This window comes from Taeniopygia guttata, chromosome 4 (assembly GCF_048771995.1).
Source record: "Taeniopygia guttata chromosome 4, bTaeGut7.mat, whole genome shotgun sequence".
NCBI classification, from domain to species: Eukaryota; Metazoa; Chordata; class Aves; order Passeriformes; family Estrildidae; genus Taeniopygia; species Taeniopygia guttata.
The window spans coordinates 23,478,794-23,493,680 of record NC_133028.1 but is presented as its reverse complement, the minus strand read 5'-3'; the positions used below and the strand labels follow the sequence as shown (position 1 = coordinate 23,493,680).

At 38.1% G+C, this 14,887-nt stretch overlaps 1 protein-coding gene across 4 annotated transcripts in view; it reads right to left on the bottom strand.

Annotated features, from left to right (window-relative positions):
* The window catches only part of LIMCH1 (LIM and calponin homology domains 1), a 171,901-nt gene that overhangs the window by 60,898 nt on the left and 96,116 nt on the right, over window positions 1-14,887 (bottom strand). For all 4 annotated transcript variants that reach the window (XM_072928116.1, XM_072928117.1, XM_030270984.4 and 1 more), the window contains exons 4-7: window positions 11,685-11,791; window positions 8,667-8,697; window positions 5,588-5,698; window positions 902-1,097 (exon numbers count right to left, since the gene is read on the bottom strand). In XM_072928116.1, coding sequence (XP_072784217.1) covers window positions 902-1,097; window positions 5,588-5,698; window positions 8,667-8,697; window positions 11,685-11,791 — 445 coding nt within the window. The remainder of the gene's footprint in view (window positions 1-901; window positions 1,098-5,587; window positions 5,699-8,666; window positions 8,698-11,684; window positions 11,792-14,887) is intronic.

The window sequence follows — 14,887 nt, the reverse complement described above, 5'->3', positions numbered from 1 at the left end:
GCCTTTCCTTTTTAAATTAAATAAACAACATTATTAAGGAGAAGTGATTCATGTGTGCAACATAACTTCACTTGATTATGAAGTTTTACTTATTCATCTGTTTATCAGGAATGTAACTGCACTGAAAGAGCCTCAATCATGCATCCTTTTGTCTTAAACCAGAACCCTGCTCATGACAGGTAACCTAAGTGCATGTTCCACACCTACTCCTGGAAAATCTTTCTTCATCTATCATGCTGTGTTTACAAGCCTCTTAAAATCTCTTGGTATCAGAAAAGAAAGGCAGAGAAGCAGCAGCCCTTCTGTACACCTAGAGCTGCCTGTCCTCTCACAAATGTGTACAAAGCTCTGATGCTGGGATGTATTAATTCACCCAGTTTTCTAAATGCTATAAAAAGATATATGACATTTGATAAAGCGCTGTACATCAGACTTCAAAACTCTGCCAAGTATCAGGCGTTCTCAAGATATTTCTATGTCATTTATCTGCCCTGCATTTACTTAAACAACCATTTTATTCACTACAATTCACTACTCCCTGTTCCTGTAATTTTATGTCTTGCTTCACCCTAGTTTGTAAGTTAAAATGAGTCTGCATAACATCCTCTTACACCAAAACCCAGAAAAACACTCTTCCCATAAAATTACATGTCATAAAATTACACTGCAATGATGTAACTCATTTCCCAATGCTACACTAAGCTTGACACAAACTTCAGGTAAGCTGTTGGCAAAGTCGTCTACACCTCAGGGAGCACAGATCAGCATTCACAGAGAAGTTCTCCCACTGGATATGCCCGATTCAGAGGCTGTGTGCAGCTTCTGAATGGCACATTTATTCCAGAAGCGTTACATCTATGTGCCAGTGTTATGCATGTGCTGCACTGTGACTGGTACTCACCATCACTACTCCCTCTGAGCACTACATCTGGAGACGGTGTCTGCTGCGAGCGGGAGCCAAAGGAGTCCAGACTGTCAAAGGAATCATCTCTGCCGTGGCGAGGCGGGGAGAGGGAATCACTGCGTTCAGAGTCCCAGCAGTCTATATAGCCGCTGTCACGAATGCTGCGCTTGGGGCTCTCAATATCCTCTGTTTCCTACATGGAAATACAGCAGGAACCTCTTCATCAAGAAGGCACTGGCACACTCGTGAGATGCATTACACACCAAAAACAAAACATCTTCCCAAATACCAAAAATCTCCTCCCCAAAAAAGTGTTTCCTTGGTTTTTGCCCCTTCTTCCCTCCAAAACAAAGTGCAAGCTTGCAATAAACTAGTTTTATGCTCTTTAAGAAGAAACTACTCTCATTAGATTAGTACAATGAACTGAGAAAAAGTTCCAGCAGACCAGTTAATAAACTGATCAAAAGTGAAAGTAACCTGAAACTTGACTTGTCGTCCACAGTCCATAGCACAGCCAAAGCACTACAATTTTAACATCGTGCCTGCATCAGATTTAAGTTTGCTGCTTTCCAAAAGATCCCCCCGCCTCTCCTTGCCCATCTATTGTATCTGGCCAGGACCCCAGCAGACAGCATTTGCTGTTGCTGCTTCAGCTCGGCAAAATAATAAAGCAGTGTGCCCCAGCCTCCGTCTACCTTGAAGAGAAATTCCTGTTATGAAAGAGGGATGTCTTTCTCAAGCAATCAGCAATGAAAAATATGCAAAATGCTTTTCCCGATGCCTCAGAAGAATTCAGTTGTGCTCTTTACTCTTTGCCAGCTCCTGGCTCTGGGGGATATGAAAGCACTTGTAGCTGACCCACATGTTCAGAGCAGGGAGAACAATGGTTGTCTTTGACAGCCCTGTGATTATAAATTCTTTCCAGTGCAAGCAGCACATACTAAAACACTGAAACTCCAGCAGAGGGAAAGGTCAATAGAAGCCATCCTCACCCTTGCATTATAATAAATTCCTTGTTTTAGAGAGTGTCTTAATATTAATTACAATCACACAGACAGAGAAAAACAAAAATAACTAAGTTTGTTCAGAGAGAAATCTGTTTTTTTCTCCCCCGACAGTAAGTAAAGTCAGAGATGTGAGTGCCATTATCAGACTGACATTTTGTGACCCAAAGATGCTGGAATGTGATTTTTTTTTTTTTTCACAGAAGCATTTGAATATTAATTCCTAATTAAGAAGCACCCCCTGCTTACCAGTAGCTGAAGCACAATGGCTATATTGAGCAGAGCTCCCACTACCCCTGACTGCTAAAGTTTTACCCATCACTAGTATTACCGATGAGATCAATCAGGACTATCACAGTATGCTATGGTGGACCACCTCCACAAAAAAGCAGGTTGCCAGAAAAGTGATGGAGAGTGGAGAGCCCTACAGTAATACAACAACACTCCCCTGCTGAACAAGAGGGAGGCTTGAAGCAGGACTGAGACATCAGACCAAGTGCCCTGCAAACTTTTCAGGAAGAAGGCCTAATTAGTGCCACTCACTACTAATCTGCCAAAATACCACATTAAGGCCATCAGCAAAGGTCACCTAAGGCCAAGCTAAACTGTGGTAATGCCATTAAATAAGCTCACAGTAAATAGAAATGAAAATATATTCTAAAACCAGATAAAATGCATCTAAAAAAGTTGTAAGGAATCCTATGTAATTTCCTTTCCCAATTCTGCTTAGTGAATTAAAATACTGGTAGAAACAATAGACAACAAAAAAGCCTGAAATCTGGATGAATTACACACAGCCAAGAACAAATCTACAAATCCTATCAAAATCCCGTTTGTGACACAATCCAAAAATCTTTTTAAAAATCCAAATTCCTTAAATCCACTCATCCCCTCATACCAATGAGCTATTCTCAATCTTTAGGCACATTTCCATTTTCCTAAATTACTGTATTTGAATGACACAGAATTGCTCAGCAGCTACAGGGACTTCAACTGGGCAAAAAGCCCCATCCCGCATTCACTATCTCCCAGAGTTTGAAAGCAGTCCAATTGTGAACTAATGAGTTCTGCAGAACCTATTTTCAATGGCCTGTTTATGTTAATTTTGCATGCTACTCACTAGGAATTAGAAGTCAGGCACCAGGACAAGATCCTAGACTTCTGTAAACATGTTCTTTACAGCTTTCCCCTTGGCAAAGACACTCTAGCGACACAAAGCCGTCACACAGACGGGGACTTGTCCTGCCTTGAACAAACGTCATCTCCCAAATGTTATCAGTGGCAATGTGCTTATCTGTGGGACTGATAACACCACAGCATGACACACAACAGTGCATTAGTCTTTCATATTATCTAATTAAAAACACAGTATGTCACAGACCGGCAGTTAAAAGTGTGATTGCCAAATACAAGACGCATTTGTTCAGGAAGTTCCACCCACTGAATATAATCAAAAAGCAATTGACATTTTGTCATTGGGAATTTCTATTTTAAAAGTAAAGAAGAATGAGTACTCAAATAGTTAATGAAATTAAAAACAGAGTAGCATGAATAAAATTAGAAATTAATATCCCCTTCAGCATGAGAAGTAGAAAAAGATGAGTCTGAGACAACTTACATCAGAGCTGTCTTTTGATTTTCTTATTAAAAAAGGAGGGCAGAGAAGATTTACAACAGAAAAACTAAACCACACTGAATTTATGGTCGATTTAGTTATTAAATTCTGTGGAAAAAACGCCAGTAGAGAATGTGATAAAGTGTCTTTTCATCACTTGAGCTCAGCTATAAAGAACATAGAGTGTTGCACAGCATGATTAACATGTTTTATTTTACAACCAAATCCTCTTCAAATGCAGTAACATACAAACCAACAATTGTCAGTGGGAAATACTGCCGGGATACAAGAGTAGGGACATGATAAAAGAAGTCACCAGCAGCCGTCACAGCAGCATCACCCTAAATAAGATTTTCCAGGACTGCAAAATGCTCTGTTTATGCATTACAGGCATATATAGCTTTCAGCTGTTATGAGACCTCTACTCTGCTCTCAGCTCCAACATTTGCAACAAATCAAGTACCAGCCTCTTGCTTATGTCCTTAATTCGCAGCACTCTGCAATGCCCAGCCAGGTGCTTCACGACCACCAGGTCCCTGGAGGACACTTCCTTTTGCCCTTAGCCTATTTCATCCCACAAAAGGGTTCAAAATAAGACCTCCAAAATGCTCTGGTGATTAGTTTCATGGGTAAATATCCCCTGGAAAAAGAGAAGCCTCATGGTGTGAGATTAAAACATTAAAAAATAGATCATGATACCATGCAGTACTAACATTGTAGCTACTTGCACTTTGGCAATTTTTCTGTGTTAGCTCCCTTTTTTGGGTTTGTTTCACCTTTCAGACCCCACATCTCCTGTTTGTAAACAACTCAACTACTAACTTCATCTTTTTGTTGTTCGGGCTTTTTGTTGAGTCATATCACTCATGAGTCCCAAAGTCCCAAGTGGTAAGCACACAACATTAAAATGAAGACTAGAATAAACTTCTCCAGGGAAGCAGGATGTTCTCTTTTCCTCTCCATTTTCACCTGCTTGTTCAGAAAAAGTGGGCTCATAAACAGGAATTTTACCCATCTAGTTAAGGTTCTCTGGTCACACCAGGGTGTAGGAGCTGCTATCAGTCAGACAAGTGTTTCTTCCTCTGCAGTGGTGCCCTGTGAGATCCCAGAATAAAGACCTGCAGCTGGCACAGTAGCAGCAGCAGAGCTGAAGGAGAATTTAAGTCCAGAGAGTCTCCCATGGTCCCCAAATCTTACTGCCTGTGATTACAGGGCCGTTACACGAGGTGGGGAGGAAATAGCAGGCACGAGGCTCTTTGTGGACTGCAGAACATATCTGCACACCCTTTCTTGAGCAACAGGGTGCTGCCAATCTTCTTCCACACCTGCTCCGTGCCCCTTCCATCCCAAAGAAAGGCAGGTTTGGTTATCAATGCTAACCATTAGCATTAACCATGAGGTTAAGTGTCTGATGTAGAGGTTCAGGGCATGCCAGAATGCTCAATCAAAAATCCTCAAACCACCCTACAGCAATCACAACTCTTCTCTTCCAACAGAAATCAGCTCGTCATAAACCACCAAATATGATTTCAGACAGAATTTAGAGCTTAGCAAAAACAGATTTATCCTAACTATGTCTTTGGTGAAATATAATCTCCTTTTCTTCCACTTCAGCTTTATTTATATCCTTTGGTTTGATGTTTTATATTGCAACACAAAACCGAAAAAGCTACCCATGAGACTGAATGTTTTAAAGAAGCAAAAGACTATGTTCTTGTGAGTCCTACCACGTTACTTTTGAATCTCAGCTCTTTTAGCTGAAACTCAGTGTCATAAATGAAAATAATTCAAACCAAAACACATGGAAATTAAGATGAAAGAGCCACATGACAAATCTAAAGCCCTATTTGACATCACTTGCTGCATCACTGATGCCACCACAAAGCTGGCTGCCAAACTGGTTTTCAGTTTGATAGAATCAAAAACACTTTTTATGCAAGTAGAGGTTTACTAAGGAATATGCACTCCAGCCCCCTCTTCTCTCATATTTAGAAAGAAACAGTTTATTTATCAGAGTAATAATCTGAAGTAAATTTCCATTCCCAAAACATAACAAAAAGGTACCTTTCTCATTTGTGCCAGGAAGCCTTCAAACTCCTTCAGGTTCAGGGTTGATCCACTATATGATGTGCAGCTGTTTGCTGCTTTCCCTAGCCAATAAATGGTGACTAATACCTGCAGAAGTTAATAAGAATTAATTTCAGCCATCTACACAGTCCTGTAGCTAAATTTACTTCCCTGCAACATCCCTCATTTATTCTAAACTGCACAGCAGCACAAGATTTTTTTATAAATCAGAACTGAAAGAGAAGTGTCTGTCAAATGTTAAACATAAATACATCAGGCAACTATGAAAGTTTAAACAGTCAAAAAAAAAAAATGTAACATAACATATTATCTCCCTGGTATTTTTAATAAGTATAATAAAATTGTTGTGTTGCCTGGAGAAATAAACAGAAAAGATGGATCTGAGTAGAAAAACTAGACAAAGAAATTTTAAACTTCTAGAAGACATACATAAATATATTTGTTTCTAAATTCAATACCAAAAAATCACTAAAGACTACTAATAGTAGTTATTAATAAAACCATTCAGACCAAGGTAATAAGCAAAGTACCTAGAATCTTTGCCTGCCTAAAAGTATCTTGAAACCGTGTGTACTTCAAGGACAGAAAAAGGAGTCCCATTTTTAATCATCTTAATGTAAGTAACCAGATGACATAGGAACATTTATTTCCAGGCTTCTGCTAGTTTAAGAATATTTTAGCCCAAGATTAATCAAAAGCCATAAGCATCTTGTCACTTCTATCAAATTACAGCATAAAAATGAGTGGTTTCATTCAAGTTCTGACTTGGTATCTCTCCATAAAAAGTCCAAGAATTGCTCTTGCAAGTAGCAAAGATATCTGACCTGACACTGCTGGTGTTGCACTTGTTTTAGAAAATGAGAAATTAAGATGCTTAGGATGGTCAAATCCAATACATCGAAAAATGCTGACATTTATACCATGCAAGGAAAGGCCTTTTCTGCACCCACATATGTCTCCACTTAGAGCAATGTCTTTAATAATACTTGTGCAGCAGCTATTTGGACTGGAAACTGCTCATCAAAGGCAATTCAATTCAGTGTTTTGCAGTGGTTAAAAATGACAAACCATGACCCTAGAACTTAGGGATTTTTCTCATTTAATGCTCATTATTTTGGCATATTCCATGACATTGTAAAGTATTTAACTGCAGAATGAACAGAAAATATTTTGATGTGGAGAAGAGATGCAACCAATAGTAAATAATAGTTGGCATTACCTATTTCAAAGAAAGACTCATAAAGTGAAATACAGTATTTTATCTTTTGATGGGACAGGGCCATATACTTCATGCTACATATTGAACTAAAAGAAACAAGACTAGCAGAAATCCCAAACAAGGGGTCTGTTCCACTGGGAACAGACATCTCTTGGACTCTTCTTCCCTAAAACATGCATCCACATTCCTCCTCAGCAACACGCTAGACTTTTCCTATCAACTTGCACTAGCATCCCTATTTTTCATTTAAGTGTAACGTTCAAAATTATGCAGCACTGCAGCTGAGGCCCTGACAGAAAAGGATACAGCATTATACAGATCTTTTGTTTAAAAACAACTGTAGTACATAATGTAAAATACGTATTTTATCTATAAATAAAGTTTATATTTTTCTTCAGTTTAAAAGTGGCAGACATGTCATGAAATAAATGAGTAATATTTTTAATGGAGTTAAAACATTTTCTCTTTTTAAAAAAAATCACATCCAAATCAATACTACTGTGCTGAATGAAAGGAGGTGGTTGGTGTTGCTAGTCCTGACTTTTTTTTGTCTTGAAACAACCTTTATCTGAAATGTTTTCCTTCAACCAACACCACTTGACAAATTTAATGCAAAAAAGTCTTACAGTATATGTTCTCAAGTTAAATGAAAAAGTTTGCAAACAACAGTATTCCTAGCAACCAGGAAACTGTCCAACTCATTTTGCCATTCAATCATTCATTACATTGATGAAGGTTATGGTATTTTTGGTATTTGTATGTATTTCTGCTAGAATTTAATCACTTTCTATCTTCTTCCTTTCTTTATTTGGAAAAAAAAAAAAAGAAAGCAGAAAATTTCACATTTGCAAGCAATTCTGGCTGGCTGTCAGCTGAGGCTGCAAGATCATGCACCTGGAAAGCATATATTGCCTACAAGCACATTACGGAATATAATTGTGAAACTTCACCTTTAAAGCAATACATCTGTACAAAGATGTTTAGCCAGTGCCCATAAAGAGGATTAAAATACCAGAGCTGATTTCGTCCCCTAAAAATCTGTGTGCTGGGTGCAGAAGATACTGCTCTATTGATGATGGGAAAGACAGGATGAAACAATTTGGGGGAGGGGTGGTTTTGGTGTTGTTTGGATTTTTTTTTTTTAACCTCCAGTCATGGAAGTTAAGATTACTGGTATTCAAAGTTATTAAAAAAGATCTTGGCATTTCCTATCAGGATATAGGGACGTGAGCCAAACAAAAATGATACCACTTTACAGCCAACTAAGGACAGACAGCTTCCCAGGCTTTAAACTGAGACCAGCAAAGTTTAGGTATTTTCTTTTCTAGTTAACAAGTACAGGATCCAATACCATTGCCCTTAGTTTAGACTAAGAGGAAACTGAAGTTAAATGGAAGTAGTCTTTCTGAAGAAACACTAATTTATTTGGAAGAACGACAAGAAAACTAGCAAACCTCATAGTAAGGCCTTGCATCCCAATTTAATGGCCATTTTGCTTAATTTTAAATGTTTTGTGCAACTGTACTCTATGCCTATATATTTGTAAAGGGCTACAAAAGTGTGGCTGAATCAGACTGTTCCTGGCAAACACCACACTGGACAGCACAGAAATCACTTTATCATTCACCTAGGACTATCTAAGAAGAGACAAATGTTCTCCATTTTATTTCTGTTGTAAGGATGCTTTGTCATAGCAGCTCTACCTAAATTTACAGCAGAACCCAGTTAGGCTTGTATTCAGAAGATTTTTCAGCAATATTCATGTACTCAGTTTCTTGATCAGGCCAATAACAGAATTAACCAGACAAAAAGAAAAACTCCAAATGATGTACTTACATTTTTCAGCTTCCTACTATAGTCAATGTTCCTGGTTGCACACACAAACACATACAAAAAAAAAAAAAAAAAAAAAAAAAAAATCAGAAAGTAGACATACTTTCCAAGAGGCTGTATGCAGCAGATCACATTTTCCCTAACACAAGCCTGCCGAATGCTTCTGCTGTCCGGAAATACATAAAAGCTAAGAAGATGTAGTTCACACATTCATTTATTCATAACATGGGAGTATTTTATCACCATTATTTCAATCATTAAATTAGAATTCTGGAAGTACAAGAAGAAAATGTGTTTATAATGCTCCCACAGTAAAGTAGGACAATGCCAAAATAATTCCTTTAAAGAGAGTTGCTGATTTCTTAAAAAGGAAGACAAAAGTCCTCACTGCTAAAATGCATTCTGCAGTTATCAAAGTCAGATTCTGCTCTGCAACCCATACAGATTCTGGAAGCAACTGAACAAGTGTAAGAGGCATCAGCACACATTAAGGAAATATTGCAGGTATTTCTGTGGAAACAAACATTGCAAAGAACAAAGTGAATGGATGAAGCAACAAAGACCCTGTCATTTAAAACAGAATGTGCCATGGAAAACATTAATTTTTTAAATGTATATTTGAGCACTCAGACTGAACATTGGCATCATCCGCCTCAATTTATTGTCTTCTCTTATGGTCATGGAAGAGTGGCAGTTTTATGTTAAAAACAACAAGGTACAAAATTTGTGCAAACTTAAAGAACATTTCAAAATTCAGCAAAGAAAGCATTAAAAAAGAAGGAAAAACGTATCACTACATACATAAAACCTACATAAGACTATTTGAGATTTAGTAAAGATTGTGTCCTGTTATTTACAGTGGAATTGTCTTCTATTCTCACAGTAAGACCACTCCATCATTAAAGTTTATCTGGTAAAACCGAAAAGAAATATACTCAAACCTGTTAGAACAACAAAAGCCTAAATATAGGCAACGGCAAACAAAGTATTTTTGATAACATTTTTAAAGCCAGAATTTTGTCCACTAATACCCACACAATAAGAAAAATAGAACAGTCCTGTTTTTTTTCTCAGTAAAATAACAGTGGAAAAGAGACTTGTTTAACAAGTCACAAAAAAATTCCTTACAGCATTAGCTCATAACTTTTATAAGCAGAGTGATCCAAAAAATAGATCTAATGCATGCCTCAATTAACATCTATATGAAAAAAAATTGTTTAAGTGTCATTATCTTAAGCATGTGCAATAATGTCAGAGTAATCCTTCACCACAGAACAAATAATATTTTCACCATGTTTAAAAAAATTACCCCAAAGTCTTCAAAGAGGTAAAAAAATCACCTTCATGCTTTGGGAACTAGCTAGCAGAGCACAGCCTTCAACATATTTCTCTAAAATAGTCATGGATTTGGCTTGTACACCTCAACTCAGTTACTCAGTGTGAACTTGGACAGTGCTAGGAAAACATTTGGCTCATTTCCACAGCTTCTTTCTCTGAAGCCCTCATATGCAGTGGAGGAGCAGGCCAGCTCTGTGGGGTTTATGATGCCAGGTTTAACTTGGTGACATACTGAACAGCTCTGCTTCAAGCTCCACCCTTGTCAAAGCCTCTCAACCTGCCTCCACGAAGCATCCATCCTCAGCCCCAAAAGATGAAGGTTTTTATCACAAATACTCTTCCTCTCTGGTTTCATATGGAGATTAGGGTTTTATATTAAGATTATGGATTGTTTTGCAACTCTCTCCAGTCAATCATCATAATGATTTTACAGGACACCATGAAGAACCTGTTTCATTTAAGTATTACCAGATTTAGAAGAAATACATGACATAGCCTCCACTCACTACCATGCAGAAGGCAAGAAGAACCTCATGTTAAAGTCAGAAATTTGGGAAGGAGCAAAAAATGGTATACCTTAAAACAAGGACACTGGCCAATTCGATTTTCAGAGCCTTTGAATTTTCCCAGACAATGCCTGGGAAACCATAAAAACTTGCCCAGCTTCCATTGCCAGAAAGGAATAACAAAAAAAAAAAGCTACTGAAATTTAGTAAATTGTCTCCATATACTTTTCTAAAGTGGATATGTCTGATCAGGATTTCATTAGTGATCTTTTTGGCCAAACTAAATTAGACCGTTCAATCAGCTCAGCAGCATTTGCTTGTCTGTGGAGCAATAACTTATTTTATAACTGTAATATGACATGATAGACCCAAAACTTTCAGGAAAACTTCTAAATACTAATTTAGAAGTTAACACCAATTATAAATTTTGTTAATTTTATGAAAGTGTGGGGTGGTTTTGCTTTTAAAAAGTGGGGGGCCTGTCCAATTTGTGTGGTAGTGGGTGTGTGGTTTTGGTGAAAAATTATCTAAATTGTGGCATTTCCAGTTAACACAGACTTCCTCGGTCCAATTACTGTGTGTCTCAAGCCATAGCTCTTGCAGGGAAGCGAAGAGACCATGCTATGCCTGCATCTCATACAATCTGAAGTGCCTCTAAATGTCCTGTATTTCACCATCAGAACACTTTAATCTGACATAACACAACTGTGACTTCTTTTCCCCCAGTCTATAATATTTTATTAGTTGGACAGACAAAAAAAGAAGGCAATCAATTTAGATTAGGAAAACCCCTAAGTCCCTCAGAATCTCATTGCCTAACTAAGACAGTATTTTTACAAAATCACAGAAAAAACTGAGTTGGAAGGGACCTACAAGGATCATCAAATCCATCTCCTAGGCCTGCACAGGACAATCCCAAGAGTCACACTATGGGCCTGAGAACATTCTCCAAGTGCTGTCCTATTTTGCAGAGCTGTGGTTGATGTCTCTGGGAGAAAACCTGTTGAATAGAACAATCTATTCATCCCAACACTGAAAGTTTCCCAAATTTTTGCTTCCTATTTGCCTTACACTGATTACAGTTATGTAATCTTTTTGCTAATTTTTAAATATTTACTATTGCATCACATGCACCTGAGGTTGTAACATGCTACTCACAAACTGCTGCTATACTTACTTGATGGTTACTCTGTTCGATGTGTCCTGCAGATCACCAGGATCAAAAAGCTGAGATTCTTTAAGTCCCAGTTCTTTGCAGCCTCGTAAGAATAATATAATATTATCCTGAAAAGAGACAAAAAGCATAAAATCTCAACAGCTCTCTTTAACTGAAAAAAAAAATCATACCAAACCAATTTTTCCCTAATTCAGTAACTGCTCATGAACAGTCATACCAGTAGCTAAATGAAGAAAAAAAGACATTTCCAGTCACATAATTTAAGAGGTCACTGTAGATTTTGTATGAAAACCAGATACATATGAAACTTTTTTCCTTTTCTTTTTTTTTCCCCCCCAAGATATACAACTACAACAAGCTTGTTGACTTGCTTCTTTTCGAACACAGATGGTGGCAACTTTTTTAACTGAAAAAGGCCACTGATTTTTCCACCTACTGCTGGAGGCTGCCAACAGCCTCAGCATGTTACAGAATAGAAAAGGCAGGATTTTTGAAGAGAGCAGGAAGAGTAGATACTAAAAAGCCTGCCACCATTTAAGCAAGCAATTTTTTCAGAAAACACTTTGCATGTCAGATATGAGCAAGCCAGTTAACACAACTGTTCTCTTGCCTCTCCAAATGTAACCAGTCAGAAGCCAGGAGAAAGGTGCTTTCTCGTGAAATAAAAACCTTGAAGCTACACTTCATATGGCCACTGTCTCTAAGAAGAAACAACACCCAATTTTGTAACAGTTCTTATGGAGGATTTACTCTTTGCAAAGTGCAAGAATTGAAAGCAAATAACTTAGAAAGGCTAAGTAAAAACTGATATAAGTCTCTTTCAAATCAAGTCCAAGCAATGACTTTGGTTTGCACCAAGGAGATTGAATCTGCATGTGTGCATATACAGTTAATACAGGTTTTATACTTATACATATGCATATATACCACTCCCCTGTTACAGAACCAGTGAATATGTTTTACATGGATAAATCTTGTAGTAGTAGAGAATAAGTTTTTAGATATCTATGTTTCTAGACCAGCAACTGCAATGGTAGATGTGTGGACAAGTAAAGATACTTGCCCACTGTCCAATGTACAGCTTGATATTCTTTGAGGAATCATCTCAAACCTAAAGCTAAGCTGCCACATGAAGAGTTACAGAGGAGCAGAACCACAGCATGTGGTGGAGACCTGTTTTCACAAAAACTGGGAAGCAGAGGAGCCTGGCGGTGTTCAGCTTTTACCCACCCTGCATGACAGAGCAGGACTGGTGAGCAGGGCTCTCCCCACATCTGCTCCAGCCTTTTTTGGGGCTCAGGGAGAGCAGCCCTGTTTGTTCTGCAAGCAGCAGGCTAATTGCCACGGCTCTTGGCATGCCAACACTCTTGCACACAAAGCTCGCCAGCCACACCACAGAAAACAGAGACTTGGAAGTTCAGAGGAGTTCAAATCTCCCTTTCTTTCCTGGCTGAAACTTAACAGCTCTGGAGGGGAGCCAGGGGGGTAAGGAGCAGCAGAGAGAGAGCAGAGAGCCCATAACCCAGAGAGACAGCATCATTCATGACATGAAAAGATGCCTGTAAAATTTTCCATCTGGCTTACTGTTTGCATTATAATTTTTCCAGCTGCATCATGAGTAACTCTTATGTTTAATCTTTGATGGAGGACAGTCCTGGTCACTCTCAAATGGTTGGTGGAGCAATGTGTAAATCTGATATATCAAATAAAAATGTAAAAGCATTCAAAAAAAGTTCCTAACAGTATTTCCAAATTTAACAAAAAATGTACTGGACATAGAGGTCATAGTAACCTAACAGACTCAGAAAACAATCAAAGAAGGAGGAATGGTGAAGATAACTAATTGCACCTATCTTTATGCCAGAAGTTCACATCTGACCTATGATAAGCAGTAACAAAAACACCAGTTATTTGGAAGCCACATAGTTCGGGAACTCAGTTATTGTGTTGATGAACACATGCCTACTTCTCAAAAAAACAGCATCACCTACTCCTGTTTGGCTACGTGCTTTTATTTTGATGGTCACCATATGAATAATGCTTGCCAACAGTCACTAACACTATCACCGAAACAATTTCTCAAAAAGCTGGTATCTTGTATGGGTACAAATAACCTCATGTGCCAAAAAGATGCAATCAGTGAACCCTGAAAGAAGCTTCTGCTTTTGCTAGAAATCTCATAATTTTTATTTCTCAATGGTCCCAAAAATAGCACTTGTTTAAAAGGATGGAAGAAAAATCCAACAAAGAAAATGCTTTCAAATTATATATTTACTCAAGGACACCTGCCTAGGCTGTCTAACCCCAAGCCAAAAATGTATTTCATACTACTGCATAACCAAACTTTTCCTGGTTTGCTGTAGCACAGATGAAATTCACATTTGTTAGTTCCATTTAGTCACTGGAGAAAAGCACTCGTAAGCCACTAAAGGGAGAAAGGAGTCTTAAAGTTAAGACCGAGCTCCTAGCAAAGATTTTTCTCAGGATTACTACACCTTACATTGACCAGGTCCTAATTTCTTCAGTTCTCAGAAAATGTTGCTTTTATCTTTGAAGAGGATTTATTGTTCAGTGTCTGTTAGCTGCAATTATGCATTTTTTGTAGTCAACTAAAATGCCACTCTTTTGTCATTCCTGAAGAAACTGAAGAAAGCAGAAAAAACAGGTTTACAAGTAGCAAGATATAAAAATCATCCTTATTTTAAATAGGTAACTGAAAAGACACATTTAATGTGCCTGCCCAGCTCCTTAAAACTTGGCAGAATTAAATAGGCCATGCAAATGGGTCACACTGCAGTGGCAAGGATCTCAGGGTGGCCAGCTACTGTGCCTCAGCTAACAGAGTGGTATCTTTTTCAATGGTCTCAGAAGACACGTGGCCAGAATTTGGTCCCTCTGAAAACCCCTACAAGGTACTATCACACAATTTCCTCAGTATATTAAATGAAGATGATACTGCTTTTCTCTCAACCATTACTTTCTGCAGCTGCAGTGTTGGAGTAGACAAACAATTGGTCACTTGGTCAGCACATCATTTCCTACAGGTTCAGAGGACCTGCAACTGTCTGTTGCTGGCTCTTCTTAGTTTTATCACACACCACTGTATAATCAAAAATCTTCTTCTGGCTTTTGCCCTTCATACACACAGAGGAAGAAAAAGCGGACAGATTACAACCTAAATTTAGTTTGCAAATTTTCTCTAT